This window comes from Psammomys obesus, unplaced genomic scaffold, assembly GCF_907164565.1.
Source record: "Psammomys obesus unplaced genomic scaffold, mPsaObe1.curated_primary_1811, whole genome shotgun sequence".
Classification (NCBI taxonomy): domain Eukaryota; kingdom Metazoa; phylum Chordata; class Mammalia; order Rodentia; family Muridae; genus Psammomys; species Psammomys obesus.
This window is the reverse complement of record NW_026596034.1, coordinates 11,862,717-11,878,662: the sequence shown is the minus strand read 5'-3', so window position 1 is coordinate 11,878,662 and position 15,946 is coordinate 11,862,717. Positions and strand designations below refer to the sequence as shown.

Sequence of the window (15,946 nt, the reverse complement as noted above, 5' to 3'; positions counted from 1 at the left end):
TTAAAATAAATTCTGTATATGTGCCCCTGAGGAAATGTTTCATGTTTTTTGTTTTGTTGTAGAAAATGTCAACAGTTTGGTATTATCTATAAAAACAAAGCCACCTGTGAAATCAGGTGTCATCTTCCTAGGGCACAGCACACGCCCACTGCATGTTCTAGGTGTTCAGGCACATGGTACAAACAGAAGTGTAGTTGCTGAAACACAGGTTTGAGCATTATAGTCGGATACAATCAAAGAACCCGTGCTTGGCTTGCTGATTCCCGGAAGCCTAACAACCAGACACAACAGGTATAAAATACAAAGCCCATCATTTATTTAGAATGAAAGTCAACTGATAAAAAACAATTTCATGCTAAGATATGCATTTAAATGCATGTCTGTTATTTTCAGTTTTTATTACAATATCTGTCACCTGGACACCTAAATCTCTCCATAATTACAATGAAGTTATTTTCCAGTAACTCTTAAGATGCCAAGGGTGACCAGTGGTGTGGAGAGATTGTCCACGATCCAAAAGGCCCTAGGAAATCAGGTTTTTTACTCAGCTTAGGGTCTGGAAAACCTGTCCCTCTCAGTTTGGTGCAAGTTTAAACAGATTCCCAGTAGGTGGTCAGGGGTCCTATTTGCATTAATGTTGCAGTATTTCCTGGGCAAATGTAAAGACATCTTTTCTACTAACACTTGCCAGGCTGTTTTTTGTTTGTTTGTTTGTTTTAAAGCTAGGGCTCTTTACAACCTGATAAACACCCTTTAATAGCTAGCTACTTTGCAATTCCCAACACGTCCCTGACAGCTTTTCTAGATGGAGTGTGCCCATGCTCTAAAGACCACTGATAAACACAAGTACATGGCCCCTCTGGGTAGAATGAAGGAATGTGATTACAGGGCACAAAAGCTCCAGGTCATCTCCTTTCATCTGACTTTCTCTTTTTCTTTCAATTTCCTGTTTTAGAAATTGGGGTAAGTCTCAGCAGGCAGGCAGCATGGTGAGGTTGCTGTCCTTTGTCCAACCATGAGGAAGACAAGGCATATAAGCTTAAGAGAAAGTTGTGAACGGGCAGAGATGACCCACTTTGCAGCCAACAGACCAGACACCTGAGGAATCCCAGCTCCAACTTGAATATATGTGTCTGTGACTCTTATTTCAGATGCACTCTGGCCTCTCTTCAGCTGCATTCCTGGGCCAAAAGACCTATGCTGTGAGAATGGCCAGTGCTACAGTCCAGAAAGACCAACAGGGTCAAGGGCATCCACAACTGCCCCCAGATAGTCCAAGCTTTGAGGCTGCTGAAGGCTAAAGCCCGGAAGCAGCACACACTAGGTCTCCTGTGAAGTTAACTAGGTCTTATCAAGGACACAGAGTTAAATCCACATGTTGCAGTTCTGTTCTGATTTCAGTCTTCCATATTCGTGAACTTTCTCTTCTTGTAATTCTGAACAAGGCTGGAAGCTGTGATCTGAGAAGCTTGACCCTTTTCCCAACTCTGAAAGTCATTCAGGCCTTTCTGCCCTATTTGAAATAAGCCCCTCTCTGTCTCATCTAACCTGGCTAACAATGCTGAAGTGTCTTCATTGTAAGAATTCTGGGAGGAGTCCATGATGCGGCGGAACCGTCCAATAAAAGTCTGAAGAAGAGTAATTCGAGAATCAGGGCCAATTTCACATCCCATAAAAGCTGGACCCACTGAAACCCTTTGTTAATCCACCTTCTGGGGGAGGCAGAGGGCACACTCCGTAACACCACGTGTGTGTGCAGAGGTTAGAAGACAACTTGTGGGAGAGTCCTTTCTCCCACCTAACACAGGTCATCAGGCTCGGCTGCCAGTGCTTTACCTCTGAAGCCTTGCTGGCCCTTAGACGTACTGTTTATGCAACATTTAAAGGTTTGTGTATTTGCTTACTTAGTTATTTGGACAGGGTCTCACTAGGTAGCCTCAGCTGGCCTGGAACTTAAAGAATCACCTGTCTCCGCCTCCCAAGTGCTGGGATTAAAAGTATGCACCACCACAACCTGGCATTATTGTTATTTTAAAAAATTATTCCAAATGTGTATGTGGATGTGAACGCATGTGCCCTCATGTTGCTTGCTGGAGTTACAGGTAGTTTTGAGCCAACAGAAGTGGGTATGGGGAACTGAACTTGGGTCCTCTGAAAGAGCCGTGTGTGCTCTTAACCATTGAGACTTCTGTCCAGCCCCTATACTGGAACATTTAGACAGCTCCAAAGAATCTGGTCTCAGGGCTCACTGAGAAGGCTTGAGAATCCTCTACTAAAGAAAGCCTTTCTTTCTCTTATAGTAAAATAGGTTGTTATGGAAATTCAGTGGATTGTTATAAAAATCAGTGAAGTAACAAAAGTAAAACACACAGCAAGAGGCTGCCATATAATAGGCCTCTGGAAAAGCATTTCCCATTGTTGTTATTGGCAACAATGGCTACAGGAATTATAACCAATAGCTTTCAACCAGATGGGGCTTGGATTTAACTGAATTTGGTTTCTGTTTTTTTTCAGTCTAAGAGCAGGGTGGAGATATATAAAATCATTTTTCCATTGGGCTCTGAGCAAAAATCACAAGCCCCTATTCCAGTTTTTTCTTATCTCACAGCTAAATCATTTAATCTAGAAGCAACTCTAAAACACTTACAAGCAGTGATGGGGAAAGAAAACACACAATTCATGTTTAAAAAAAGAAAAGAAAACTTTAATTCAAGAACAAGTCCTGTGAGTCAGGCCTATTGGCACAGAATGTAATCCCTGATACTGAGGGGGCTGAGGATCCGAAGCACAGGCCAGCCTAGAACATAGAGCAAGTTATAGGCCGTCCTGAGTAACTGAGAAAACCCCTCTGAAACAAACAGAAATTCAAAGTCCAAGTCTTACTAAAACAAACATGTGTTCCTCTTTTTTAGCTTTCTATTCTAGAGTTTCATGAACTTGAGTTCAATTTTCTGGTCTGTAGTCTGTGTATGAGCTTTTTTTACTGAATGGATAGCAATATTTTCTTTTTTTAAATTTTGTGATATCAGGCAGCTGCGGAATAAGAGTCAATTTTTTTTCTTTATGTGTATGAGTGTGTGGCCTGCATGTATGTCTGTGTACCACTTTCCTGTGGGGGCCATAATACAGTATTGGATCTCCCTGAACCTAGAATTACAGAGGGCTATGAGCCGCTATATGGGTGTTGGGAATCAAACCTAGGTCCTCTGGAAGAGTAGTAGCCAGTGCTCTTAACTGCAGAGCTATCCCTCTAAACCCAAAGTTTTGTTGTTATTTTTTATACTTGATCTAACTGGGTAGACCATGCTGGCCTTGAACTCATACAGCGAGCCATCTGCCTCCTGACTACTGGGCTAAAGGTGTGCACCATCATACCCACTAGCCCCAAGTTTTTTCTTTTTTTAAGACAGGTTCTCACTGTGTTGCTGAGGTGCCTATGAAGGACAGAGGAAGGCCCTGGGTCCCCTGGAGCTGGAGTTACAGGCTACTGAGATCCACCCAATGTGGCTGCTGTGAGCCTAACTCAAGGCCTCTACAAGAAGAGGCTTTCTTAATCTATAAGGCATCTTCTCCAGCCCTTGAGCCAACAGTTCTTATAAAACTAAAAAAGAGGAATTAAAGTCTTTTAGTTATTATTGTTCAAGAGACACAAAAGATCATTTTTTGTTATTAAAATAAAAAGAAGTTAAATTTTAATACACCATAAAGGATGATAACGTTGTATAAGATTGTTTTATATATCTATTTAGTTACAGCTTGCAGTGGTCTGAATGAGAATGTCTCCTAAGGGCTAATGTATTTGAAAACTTAGTACACAGTTGGTCTAGTTTGCAGGAGGTCTAGAAGATGCAAACTTGCTGGAGGAATTATGTCAGTGGGAGGGCGCTTTGAAATTTCAAAGCCTTATGCCATTCCCAGTACTCTCTGCTTTGTGCTTACTGTAAACGATGTGAGTTTTTAGTTTCCTGCTCCAGTAACCATGATGGCTGTTTGCTGCCATGATCGGCTGTTATCCCTCTGGAACAGTAAGCCCAAAAGAAACTCTTCTATAAGAAGATCTGGTCATGGGGTTTTAACACAACAGAAAAGTACTGTTTATCTAATATTAACTGACATGCACTACATCTTGTTACTGTAACTGTGATTTTGATGTTATTGTTACACGTCATAAAGGTGAACAATTGATGCTAAGACAGGCCATACAGCTTTAGTAAATCACAGATTAACTCCAGAAGAAGGGGCGCTAAACAAACAAATAATTCAAGTATTTCCAAAAGGAGCTCCAGTCCAGACCAGCAACTGAGCCAGAACAGTTTAACAATGTGCCCATCACCTAGAAGCTACCATCACCTTTGTCTCTTTTCTTCAATTTCCTGATGGTTCCAATTCTTAGGAAGTAATAAATACAAGGAGGAGCAGGCAGGTCACATATTTTTAAAATGATTCAGATAAGAACAAGAACTTCTGGAGTCCTAACATACAAAGTTATAATGAGCTGTACATTTCAAGATGCTAAAAAATTTTTGAATTTTTTTTTTTGCCGTGAAAAAAAAACAAAAACCAAAAAAAACCAAAAACCAAAAAACTTAAGGGGCTGGGATGTGGTTCAGTGGGCAAAGAACTTGCCATGCAAACATGAGGGCCTGAGTCTGAACTCCTAGAACCCACGTAAAAGCCGGGCACAGTACTGCGCATCTATCATCTCACGGCTTCTATGGTAAGATGTGAAGTGAAGACGAGAGATTCCTAGAAGCTCACTGACTAATCAGACTGGCATTCTCAATAGTGAACAGCAGAACAGAGACCTTGAAAGGTGAGGATTGTCACCAAAGCTGTCTTCTGACCACTACACGTGTGCTGTGGCAAGAATGCACCAGCACTCACACATTTAACATGAGCACACACATAAACATGCCACATACACACACACACACACACGAATATTGAAGAGATACATACGTTTAACCTGACATAAACATTATACAATGTATACAAGTATTAAATACTACATAAGACTTTGTTTTGAAGCCAGGGGACATTTCTACTAAAGTGTGAGAGAAAAACAGCAGGGAAGGCAAGCTGTAGATCCTGGCAGATGCCTAAGGAAGCAAGATGGAGAGGAGAGAGATAGCCATGCCTTTTGCAATGGAAGTTGGCAAGGAGCTGTACAGCAGAAGGTGGAGAGGACTTCAGAAAAAGAGTGAGAGACCCTAGGAAAAACATGCTTAGGCTTTTTGGCCAGTAGCCAAAAGAAAAAGATCTACCATGGGAGAAGCATCTGGGAAAGATGTATACATTAACTTATTATTCCCCTCCCCCACCCCAGCATGTCTTCAGGTGAACAAGCTTTCCTTTGGGATAGACTCCTGGTCAGGTGACTGACAACAGTTGGATTAACTGTTTTTCTTTTTAAAATACAGTATCTTTTATTTGTCCTTGATCATTCCACACATGTAAACAATGTATTTTGATCACATCCACCCTTAGTTCCCCCTTTCACTCTTCCAGGATCTAATATGTAAACCTTTATGGGTTTTATTCTGTGATGCTAGGGCTTGACTCATGGCTTCACATATAGCAAGCAGGCGCTGGACCACTGATCTATATCCCTGGCTCAATAAAAAAAAAACCCGGAAGACACAATATAAACGCAGATCACCCCAGAATACCAACAAGCCAAGTTTATGGATCACACACTTCCCTAAGTGTGATGGCTAATCTCAGTTGTCAGCCTGATCGGATAAGGAGTCATTCCAAGCTGCTAGGCACTCCTGAAGGATTGTCTTCATTTAAAATGGGAGGACCCACTCTAAATAAAGGCAGTACCTTATGATGGCAGGTCAGATAAAAACAGGGAAGAAGAAAATTCCTTTCCAGTTTGCCCTCACTCCTGCTGGCAAGTTCACCTATCCTGTTGGGGTGGCATTCTTTAGCCAGCAGCTCTCCAAAAATCCACGAGGTCTTCAGTACTAAATTAGGACTAGACATCCAGTCTTGTCTGAGCAACTACTGGATTCTTAATCTCTTTTGTGTGAGCCTTCCATTGTTGGACTACAAAGACAATATCATGTAAGCCAATCTAATAAATCCCCTTAATTGTTTTTTTCTTCTCCAACTAAAAGCTCTTTATTGTTCTGAGAGCTCACGAGTACTTTTTCCTTTTTTGAAACACTCAGCCCCGACAACATATATTCAAGTAACATTATATGGACTGAGTAAGTTATATTTAGAAATACAGATGTATATAAGTATATGCATACAATAACAATTAGGGGGAAAAAAAAGAATGAATTTGAAAGAGAGTCGGGAAGGACATATGGCAGGGTATAGAGGGAGAAAAGTTGTAACTAAAGTATAACCTTAAGAAATTTTTAATGCCTTAACACTGTTTTAAGATTTATTTTTATGTATGTATGCCTGTGTCCACAGGTGTCTATGGAGACCAGAAAAGGGTGTCAGACATCCTGAAGTTGGATTTACAGGTGGCTTCCACTTGACATGGGCACTGGAAACTGAACCTGGGTTCTCAGGAAGAGCAGTATGTATTCCTAACCACTGAGCCAGCTCTTCAGCGCTCAGCCCCCATTATTCACTCCGCCCCACCTTTAGAGAACCTGACATGGGGTGAAACTAACATCTGGGAGCTGCCAGCCCTGGCTCCCAAGATATGAAGAGCCTGATACTTCACACTACTTACCTGCAGCAGAGACTGGGATATATCTGCACTCTCTGGACTGTCAAAATGCAGGAGTTGGGAGCCAAACCCATAGAAATGAGGCCCCATTTTGTGGAGGTCCACAACATTAGCATCTGCACTGAACACAGTCCTCCATCCTTCCTGATAAATCTTGGGAAGTTCCACTGAAAGGATGCGCCGCTTGTTGTCAAAGAGTCCTTTAGCCAGCCACAAGGGGAGCTCAAGTTTTGTACCCTGCACCAGACAAGAACATGAAATTGAAATACAAAAGGCAAAGTCAGTATATGTGGGGAAAAAATGGAAATGAATATTATCTGGGAAATACTGCCTCTTCTACTGGGGAAGTGACTGTGCAGTTAGCCAAAGAAATGAACCACAGATTAGTTCTACCAGCATCCAGATTGGTACTTAGCCTATAGCAGACCCCCAGCAAGTGCTTATGTAGCATAGATGGAGACCATTCAAAGAATTATATAAAAAATTATATTCATTTACTTTTGAGAACCTCCCCTTCTGTTTTTGTTCTTCGTCATGTTTTAAGGGGGAGGTTGGGGAGAGCATACACTGTTACCTGGTGAACATGGTGTGTGTGGAGAGGCCAGCGGCTCATGTTCCAATGTCTTCCTCAGATACTTCTTAGTTTTGGGAGAGCTCTCTTGAACCAGCACTTGCTGTTTCAGCCTAGGTAAACTAGTTGGTCAGTGGGCTCTGGTGACACAACAGTCAGCCCTAGCCCTTCCCCTGCTGGAGTTAGAGACACAGTCATGCCTGGCTTTTTATGTGGGTTCTGGGAGCCAGACTCAGATCCTCAGGCTAACGCGCAAGAACTTGACCCACTCGGCCACATCTCCAGACCCGTATTTACTTATTTTTCCCCCTTTGTTTTTCAAAACAGGGTTATATTCTTAATTGGTATGATAAATGGTATGTGTATGGGGTACTATAGAAGCTGATTTGTATAATGTTTAAGTGAAGTTTTAACCACCCATCTCCTCAAACATCATTTTTTTAAGGTGAAAACATTCAAAAATCCTTTCTTCAGTTTTTCAAACAGCAAGTGCCTCATTATAAGCTATAGTCACTCTATTATTGAGCAGCACACCAGAACTCCTTAAGTCTAACTACAAGGAAATACCTGCTAATCCTGCCCCACTCTCCCAGCCTCTAGCATCACTGTCCTACTCTCAGTTTCTATGAGATCAGCCTGGGCTGAGGATTTAAGCTATCAAGACAGAAAATAGATCATCCTAACAACAAAAACATGACAAAGAACAAAAACAGAAGGGTGGTTCTCAAAAGCAAATGAATATATCTTTTTTACATTCTTTGAATATTCTCCATCTATGGTACATAAGCACTTGCTGGGGGTCTACTATACGCTAAGTACCGATCTGGATGCTGGTAGAATAGAGTAAAATGGAGTCAGTTTCAAGTCAGGTGGCATTCCCTTTCCCAAACCACATCATGGGTTCAGAGATGGCAGAATGTCCTGTTTTCAAAAAGAAATGGAAAACAACATGACAAATGAGATGACATGATGGACCAGAAATTAAAAAGAAGCATAAAAGGGCTAGAAAGATGGTTCTGAAGTTAAGAGCACTTAGCACTCTTACATACTGGGCAGCTCACAACTGCCTCTACCTCCAGCTCCAGAGGGCTCTGACGCCTCTAACCTGTATAGGCACCTTGTACTGATGTGCACAGACATATAGGCATACACATAATGAAAATGAATCTTTTTTTTAATGCAAAAATAGCTAGATTAAAACTTCCATCTCATAAGGGAGAACTGCTGTAGAGGGAGGGGCAATTGTTGGTATAATGTTCTTTTGGAATGTATACACCTTACCCTTGTTCATTCAAATGCTGATTTCTCTCCCCCACTCTCTGGTTTCAATCTGGACATTGAATTGTGATACTTATTCTAAGCATCACCTGTCTCAACTTTGTGTAAACATGCCAAAATAAACAACAAGCCACAATGTTGAGCAATGGAAAGGAAGCAGGAAGAGAGGGAGGAGCCAGAGGAGAGGAAGGTGGGAGGCAGAGGAGGAGACAGGCAGGAGAGAGCTGGGAGAGCAGAGCTGGAAGAGAGATTTTAGAATGACGTGGAGAGATGGACTGGACCTAAAATTTCACTAAAAGCAAGTATGATGTAGGAAATCTAAATGGTATGAAACTATGAGGGCTTGGAAGTTTAAGATGGAACAACAATTGCATAGCATTGTGTTCTAGGTTAATTAAATAAATCATTGCTCTGTGTGATTTGGCCATACAGCTGTTTAGGACTAACAGCTGCATTAGTAAAACATAAACCAATAGTAAAGATTAATAGTCACCTACAACAGGCAATTTTTAGGGGTAGAGTGGTAGATCAGTCAATAAACTTTCCAGGGCTGGAAACAAACACTCAGAGCAAGGTCGCCAAGCCAGGGCGTGAGTGGCCAAGATAGGAGAAAGAAGGGAGGAAGCCCAGTATTTGCAACCAAGTAGCAGAGTAATTAGGCACTGACTTCAATGTAAATTAAAAATATCAAATGGAAAATTCCAGAACTGAACAATACAACAACTTAAGAAACAGGTGGTGGTAAGGTCATTTGGTTTTTGTGTAGCACTTGAGACAAACACTAGCCCTGAGCTACATCCCCAAGCCCTCTACTTTTTATTTTGAGACACCACAAACTTACTTTGTAGCCCTCGGTAGCCCACGCAGGCTGTGGACTTGCAGTTCCTGCCTCAGCCTCTTAAGTAGTGTTACAGAACTGGTCTCCAGGCCCCACTCACTCTGCCTTTAGGCAGGTGTAGGGGCACATATGTGTAATCCCAGCATTCTGTAGGTGGTGGCAGTGCAGAGTTCAAAGCATATATCAAAATCAACAGGAAAATTATGAAATTTTATATCTGAGATAGAAATCTTCAAACCTAATTCTTTGCTGCAGAGGAATTCCAAATACTTTATGTAGACACTTTATCCCTCAGGAAGTAGAGCAAGACACTCTTACTCCTTCAGAGTGGTTGTCTGTAATAACTTCCAAACAGTATGGCAAACCTGAAAAATCCTACCTCAGTCTGGTGATCAGAATCTACAATAGGGTCAACTACACTAAGTGGATATGATGTAGTAAAAATGCAAGTTGACCCCTGGGATCTCCCTCAAACCAACAAACCAGTCTGATCATGAGTAAAATACCAAACATACCTCCCTTGAGGAATAATACTCAGAAAACTGTCATTAGAAACAAACAAAAAACCTGACAACAGACAAGAAAAACCCAGGGAAACATGACTACTAAATGTTATTACTTTTTTATTCTTTTTTAAAATGCTGGACTAGAAAAAGGACATGAGGTAAACTAAAAAAAAAAAAAAATAAGAGCCAAGCCTGGGCATCTCTAAGTTCAGCAGTGTATAAAAACTAAATCCTAGGCAGGTGGTGGTGGCACAGTCCTTTAATCCCAGCACTAGGGAGGCAGAGGCAGGTGAATCACTGAGGCCAGTTTGGTCTACAAAACAAACTCCAGGACAGCCAGAGCTATACAGAGAAACCCTGTCTCGGAAAATAAATAAATGAAATAAATTTTAGAAAGAATAAATTCTTATGAAGATAACGGGGAGTCAATAAAGCCAACACTTTCCAAAGTCAAGAAGTCTGACTCTGAGGTATAGAGCTCAGTGGCTGCAAGCTTGTCTAGCATGTGCAAAGCACCAGGTTCCACCCCCAGCACTGGAATAGTCTTCAAAACCACGCAGGTCGATTTTGAAGACTCACTGCTCTGTGAAGCTGAAAAGCGGCCCAGGAAGCAAAAATGCGCCTACTATTTTGTTGTTGTTGGAAATCTTTTGGTACTACTGATTCTCAAAATTTGGTGTTTTGAGAAAAAGTACCTAAAAAGAAACATCATACAGACACCCTTTCTAAATAAAACTTAAGTGTTAACAGGAAATGAAAGTAACCATAACAAGTTATGGGTCTTGGGACAAACTCCTAGTTGAATCCATAGGGCCCTAGGTTCGAATCCCAGTTCATCACATACTGAAGGACCCTGGCTTTTTAGGTTTATGGGAGGGCAAAGGGTTTAATGCACGGAACTGCAGTTGCCATATTCATTCCGAACACTGAAAACTGTATGAGCAGCCTTCTACAGAGGGCTGAGTTGGTTAAACCAGCATGAACATACCCTGGCTCAGGTTAAGTTACCTAAGTGACAGGATAAAAATGTTCCCCACCCCTACCCCGTTTCGGTCCTCGGAAACAGGCTGCAGACACTGCTAGAATTCTGAAGAATGCCACGACAACTGGCAGTTCCCCGACTTACAAACCTCAAGTCAGTCTGACGGAAGCCACGAACAGAACTAAGACCCCGAGGTGCTCAGCTGGAGCCGGTCCTTCGGCGTTCGGGAAGCCGATGGCTTCGGAAAGTTTCGGGAATAAGTGCGGCTCCCCGCGCCCCCCGAGGCCTCCCCCGGGCTCGCCTCACCTGCGGGAGCGCGTGGTCCGGCTCGGCGCCCGCGCCCCGCTCCAGGAAGAAGGCGCCCAGGCGCGGCAGGGGGGTCTCGACGCGCACCGGCAGCTTCTCCTGGGACATCAGGAGGTCGTCCAAGGACAGGAAGTTCTCCTCGGGCCCAAGGGCGCCCGACTCCACCGGGAAGTAAGCCTCCGACATGGCAGCCCGCAGCGCCGTCAGGGTGGGGGAGGCCGCGCCACCTCGGCGAACCCGCCGGCTTCAAACTCGCTTTCCCGCGCCTAGCTCGCCAGACCCGACGAGACGATCCCGGCGGGCCTGAGGCTGCCCCAGGCAGAAGCAATCGATGAGGTCACAGATTTGGTCCGGAGTCGCCGCCGGCTGCGGAAGCCCTAGGTGAGTCGGCCGGAAGTTCTCCCGCAGCTTGTAGCCGAGGCCGGGAGAGGTACTTAGAAGCTTGAACTTTGTTGGGGAGATAGCGTGCTTTTGTGCTAACTGTACTGTATTCTGGAGGTCCTTTACGTACATAAAATTTAAAAACACCTTTGGATGATTCAGATAAAGCCATTATATACTATATACTTCAGTCCTCATTGACTCGGTCTTTATTACAGCGTGTTCACTGGTAGGTTAATTATTGTCTTTAAAGACAACAGAAGAAACTAAAACGCAAGCACTATCCTGAAAGTTTAACTGCGTGCAATGTTACAAACCATTTGTAGTATTTTGGTGGGGTATGGGTTCAAGTGGGGAGGGAGTTTGGATGGAATGGTAGATTTACTTATGGCTGGCAAAGTCTTAAATATTTTCAGGCCCTTTCCAGCTTGCGTTATTGTTAGCTGGAAACTTCTTCTTGTGGCTTTTAGCTTAGGTTCCTAAATGAGGAACATACACTAGTCCAGTTAGTCTTTGGACAGCCACGCTACAAGTGGGAGTTCCAGTGTCAAGTATTATCACGGGGTAGAGTACCTGAGGAGACATAGGAAACATTGTTGGGATCAGTATGCAGGCACTTCTACAGCCAGCTCCAAGAAACCTGACAGACCGGTTATCAGGCATTTGTGAAGACACCCAGACCACCTGCTGACCACCTGGAACTATCTCCGCATGCTCTGAGTCACCCTATAAAGAGAACAGGAGCCCCCCCCTCTTCTCTGCCTCGTCTCACTGCAACCCCTTTACCCCTTTCCCTAATAAACCTTCCACGTGGAACCGATCTCTTGGTGTGATTTGTGAACCCGCGTGTAACCTTTACATTCGCACGTTTCCTAACAAACATTATGGTGCTAGCTTTGGTAGCACTACTCACACATGGACAAAGGTTGAGGCGGATAGTTGAGAGATTTGCTACAGAATTTACCTACCGTAGAAGGACATCTCTGGGGTAGTGGAGTTTGTGAGCCATGTACACAGGAAGGGGGTGCACATGGTTTTCATCTTTTGTATTCTTTTTTGGTTTTGAATGAAATGTTTTATTAATGTAGTTACATAATTCACTACATTTAAGCAATAGCCTTCTAAATATGGACAAGAACTTTACATATGCTAAGCAACAGTCACTTGTTTTTTTCTTGCCAGAATACTTCAGTTAAACGGATGCTTAAAGTATTCACACCACTTTCTTTACTCCCCACCCCCTCTTCTTTTACCAACTATTGCTAGTCAGTTTACGGCAATTTATTCTAGACAGCGACTTTTAAAAGTCCCAGTGATGTCAAGCATGGTGACACATCTCAGTACTGGGGAAGCTGAGGCAAGAGCATTTCAGGTTTGAGGCAAGACTGGGCTCCATGGTGAGACCTTATCTTCAAGAACAATTACAAATAGCCTGCTTGTCGACATGGCAGGGTCAGAAGCAAAGCCAGGATGTGAGCTACACATGGGCCGTAACCGTTGGCAATTTCCTGATGTGTCCAGATCTTACACACAGCTGCTTCCTGATGCACAGTGCTTCCGCTCACAGCATTTTACTTTACAATGGTACAAAAGCTTATCTGTATAACCATTCCCTTATTTTCAATACAGTATTCCATAAATAATACGAGATATTCAATGATCTGTTATAAAATGGGCCCCGTGGTAGATGACTTTGCCAAACTGTAGCTTAATATGTGCTGTGAGGACATTTGAGGCTAAGTTATGCTAGCTTGTAGGATCAAACATTTTCACATAATATTTTCAATTTGTGATGGGTTTATTGAAAAGTCACCGTGCTGTAGATCAAGGAATATCTGTATTTAATGAAAAGTGCATTAAAGATAGCAGGGATAAAATTGTTTTCATCATTTTAACTTGAGGTTAAAATGAGCCATTTAACCTCAAGTAATCCTTGCCTGGCCTTCACTTAGAATGTCCTAATCATATTTTTGAAACAATATCTTGTTATGCAGCCTAGGATGGCACTGAACTCAGGAGTCTCCTGCTCAGGCTTCCAAGCCCTAGGGTTGCATCATTGTTCCTCCCATATTTAAAAATTCTCACTAGCCGTGCTCATAAAAACCAGAGAAACTTATATTCATCTCCCCCACCCCCTTTCTCCGTGCTGTCCCTGTAAACATTGTATGAATGGAACTGTCATCCTTAGCATCCCTCCACGTTTCTCTTACACAACCGGATCACAGTTATTTCTTGCCTTAGCAGCCACACAAGCCAACCATTGCCAGGTGTGCTGGCTTTGCCTCATCAACTTGAGATGCTGCCACCATCTCATCATGATATTTTGATATCTTGGCCCTTGGAAACATGGAGACAACCCCCTAGTAGTTAGCTAATTCCTAGAGATAGCAAATGAGGTGCCTGTGAGCATGCCTTTAGTTTATAAATGGCTGAGACCAGCCATTCCAAGCCTATGTCTCAAACACGTACACAAAGGCCATGCTCCTTGCACACATTCCTCAGTACGGTGTTGGAGGCACAGAGGTCCTTGTACTCACAGAGAAACACTAAGAGAACCAGGAATGTTAGTCACGCAGGGCTGTCTCCTCCATGGAGGAGACCAAATCAAATACCAGCGTTTCATCCAGAAAGCCAAGAGTGGATTTTGTTAACAATCTGCTGACATTTTTGCTATCTGGAGAGGCAGACCTCTCCCACCTTTTGCTAGAGAAGCAGACCTCACCCAAATCCCCTAGAATGATTATCCCAGGCTCTTCCCTCCCTAAATAGTTACCTGTTCTTAGGGAAGATGCTGCATGTACTTTTTGGCCAGCTGAGCTCTATGCTATTGGTCAGAGACCACATTAGATTCTAGGCCTGGTAGCTATAGAACCCACCCTCATGGCCACGTGTGCTTTGTAAAAGACTTTCTGTGTAGTCACACCTGAAGCTTTATTGTGCACCTAGAACACCTAGAATTGGACTGATTGTTGCTTTGAAACCTTTTCCCAAATTGAACTGGATTTTAAATATGCTACCAATAAACTGACTGGTATTAGACTCCCCAAAGTCTGATCCAGTTTGACAAAGTCAATCTGTACCAGGTTTTCATTCTTAAATCTCTTCTTGTGGTTCACTTTCCTGTCATTTGCAAGAACACCCTAAGTATGGGACACGTACTCGAACACAGGTGCTACACACAAACAACACAGGAATTTAACTTTAAAAGTTAAGTAAACATAACCCATAGTGATAAGTGCATCTATATGAATATATATAAATATATATAGGAATATATAAATATATAGGAATATATATAGGAATATATAAAAATATATATATGAATATATATATTGCTGAGATGGATATATGGTAGCAGATTTAGTTTGGGATAGGAATATTAACTCATCTAATTGAAAGCAATATAGGTCACTTTTGTGCAGGGATCAGGATTTTGGCTCTACCTGCAAACACCATGTTAATACCTACAGGATTAGGATGAAATCAGATGGTCTCGTTTTTCCCACTCGACGTCATAGCTTCTGATGAAGCTGCCCACTGCTGTGTACTGTTACTTCACATAGTTTTTCTTCTCCTTAAGCAAGTAAACAAGTGAATAAACTAGAACAAGTGAAATGAGAGTTTGAGTTTGTAATGCTAAAAACAGCCAGTCCTCTGACAGAGTGGCACATGGCTGATTGAGAACAAATGTGTCTGTGGCTTACATCCCAAAAGCTAAGAGTGCAAGAATGCTCTTTTTTTTTTCTTTTCAACAATTTATCTTTTTTAATTTTTTATTCACTTTGTATCCCCCCTGTAGCTCCCTTCCTCAGCCCCTCCCAATACCTCCCTTCCTCCCCCATCCATTCTAATCAATAGACTCAAACCGCATGGAGAAGACTTTCAGTCTACTTACCATAGCCACACTAAATTTACTATATTAGCGACACTGAATTTCAGTGCTGCCTTCTGACATGTGTATTCCTGAAAATAGACTAGTGTTTCCCGTGTCATCATTTTGGAATTACAGAACCTTAAGACAGCTGTGCTTTAGATCACAGTGAATGGGAGAGGAGCTGCATTATCTATCATGTCCTAACTTCAGAAGTCACAGCCCTTAGATTTGCAAAATCACAAGCAATTTTCAAGCTGTATATCCTGCGGAGCGTGTGTGTGTGTGTGTGTGTGTGTGTGAGAGAGAGAGAGAGAGAGAGAGAGAGAGAGAGAGAGAGAGCGCATATGTGTCCTGTGTTGAACTCATGACTTCAACACGCTAGGCAAGAACTCCATCACTGAGCCATATCCCTGACCCTAAATTTGCCTCTTCTTTGTGTTTTGTTTCTGCTTAATTTTTTTTTTTTTTTTGGCGGGGGACACATTTCTTTTTATGTATCCAAGGCTGATATTCTCA

At 42.5% G+C, this 15,946-nt stretch overlaps 1 protein-coding gene across 1 annotated transcript; it reads right to left on the bottom strand.

The window, feature by feature from the left end:
- Positions 1 to 312: 312 nt before the first annotated feature.
- Gins3 (GINS complex subunit 3) lies at positions 313 to 11,373 on the bottom strand. The gene is made up of 3 exons (XM_055621239.1): positions 11,176 to 11,373; positions 6,698 to 6,931; positions 313 to 1,628 (listed from the first exon to the last, which is right to left on the bottom strand). Exons 1-3 carry the CDS (start codon positions 11,359 to 11,361, stop codon positions 1,398 to 1,400), a joined length of 651 nt encoding a protein of 216 aa, XP_055477214.1. The 5' UTR covers positions 11,362 to 11,373; the 3' UTR covers positions 313 to 1,397.
- Between the last annotated feature and the right edge of the window lie 4,573 nt (positions 11,374 to 15,946).

Coding starts and splice junctions, on each gene's coding strand:
- Gins3 (XM_055621239.1), bottom strand. CDS start 11,361: ATGTCGGAGGCTTACTTCCCGGTGGAGTCGGGCGCCCTTGGGCCCGAG. Junction 6,932..11,175: donor CGGACCACGCGCTCCCGCAG/GTGAGGCGAGCC, acceptor TGTCTGGTGCAG/GGTACAAAACTTGAGCTCCC. Junction 1,629..6,697: donor TATCCCAGTCTCTGCTGCAG/GTAAGTAGTGTG, acceptor ACTCTTCTTCAG/ACTTTTATTGGACGGTTCCG.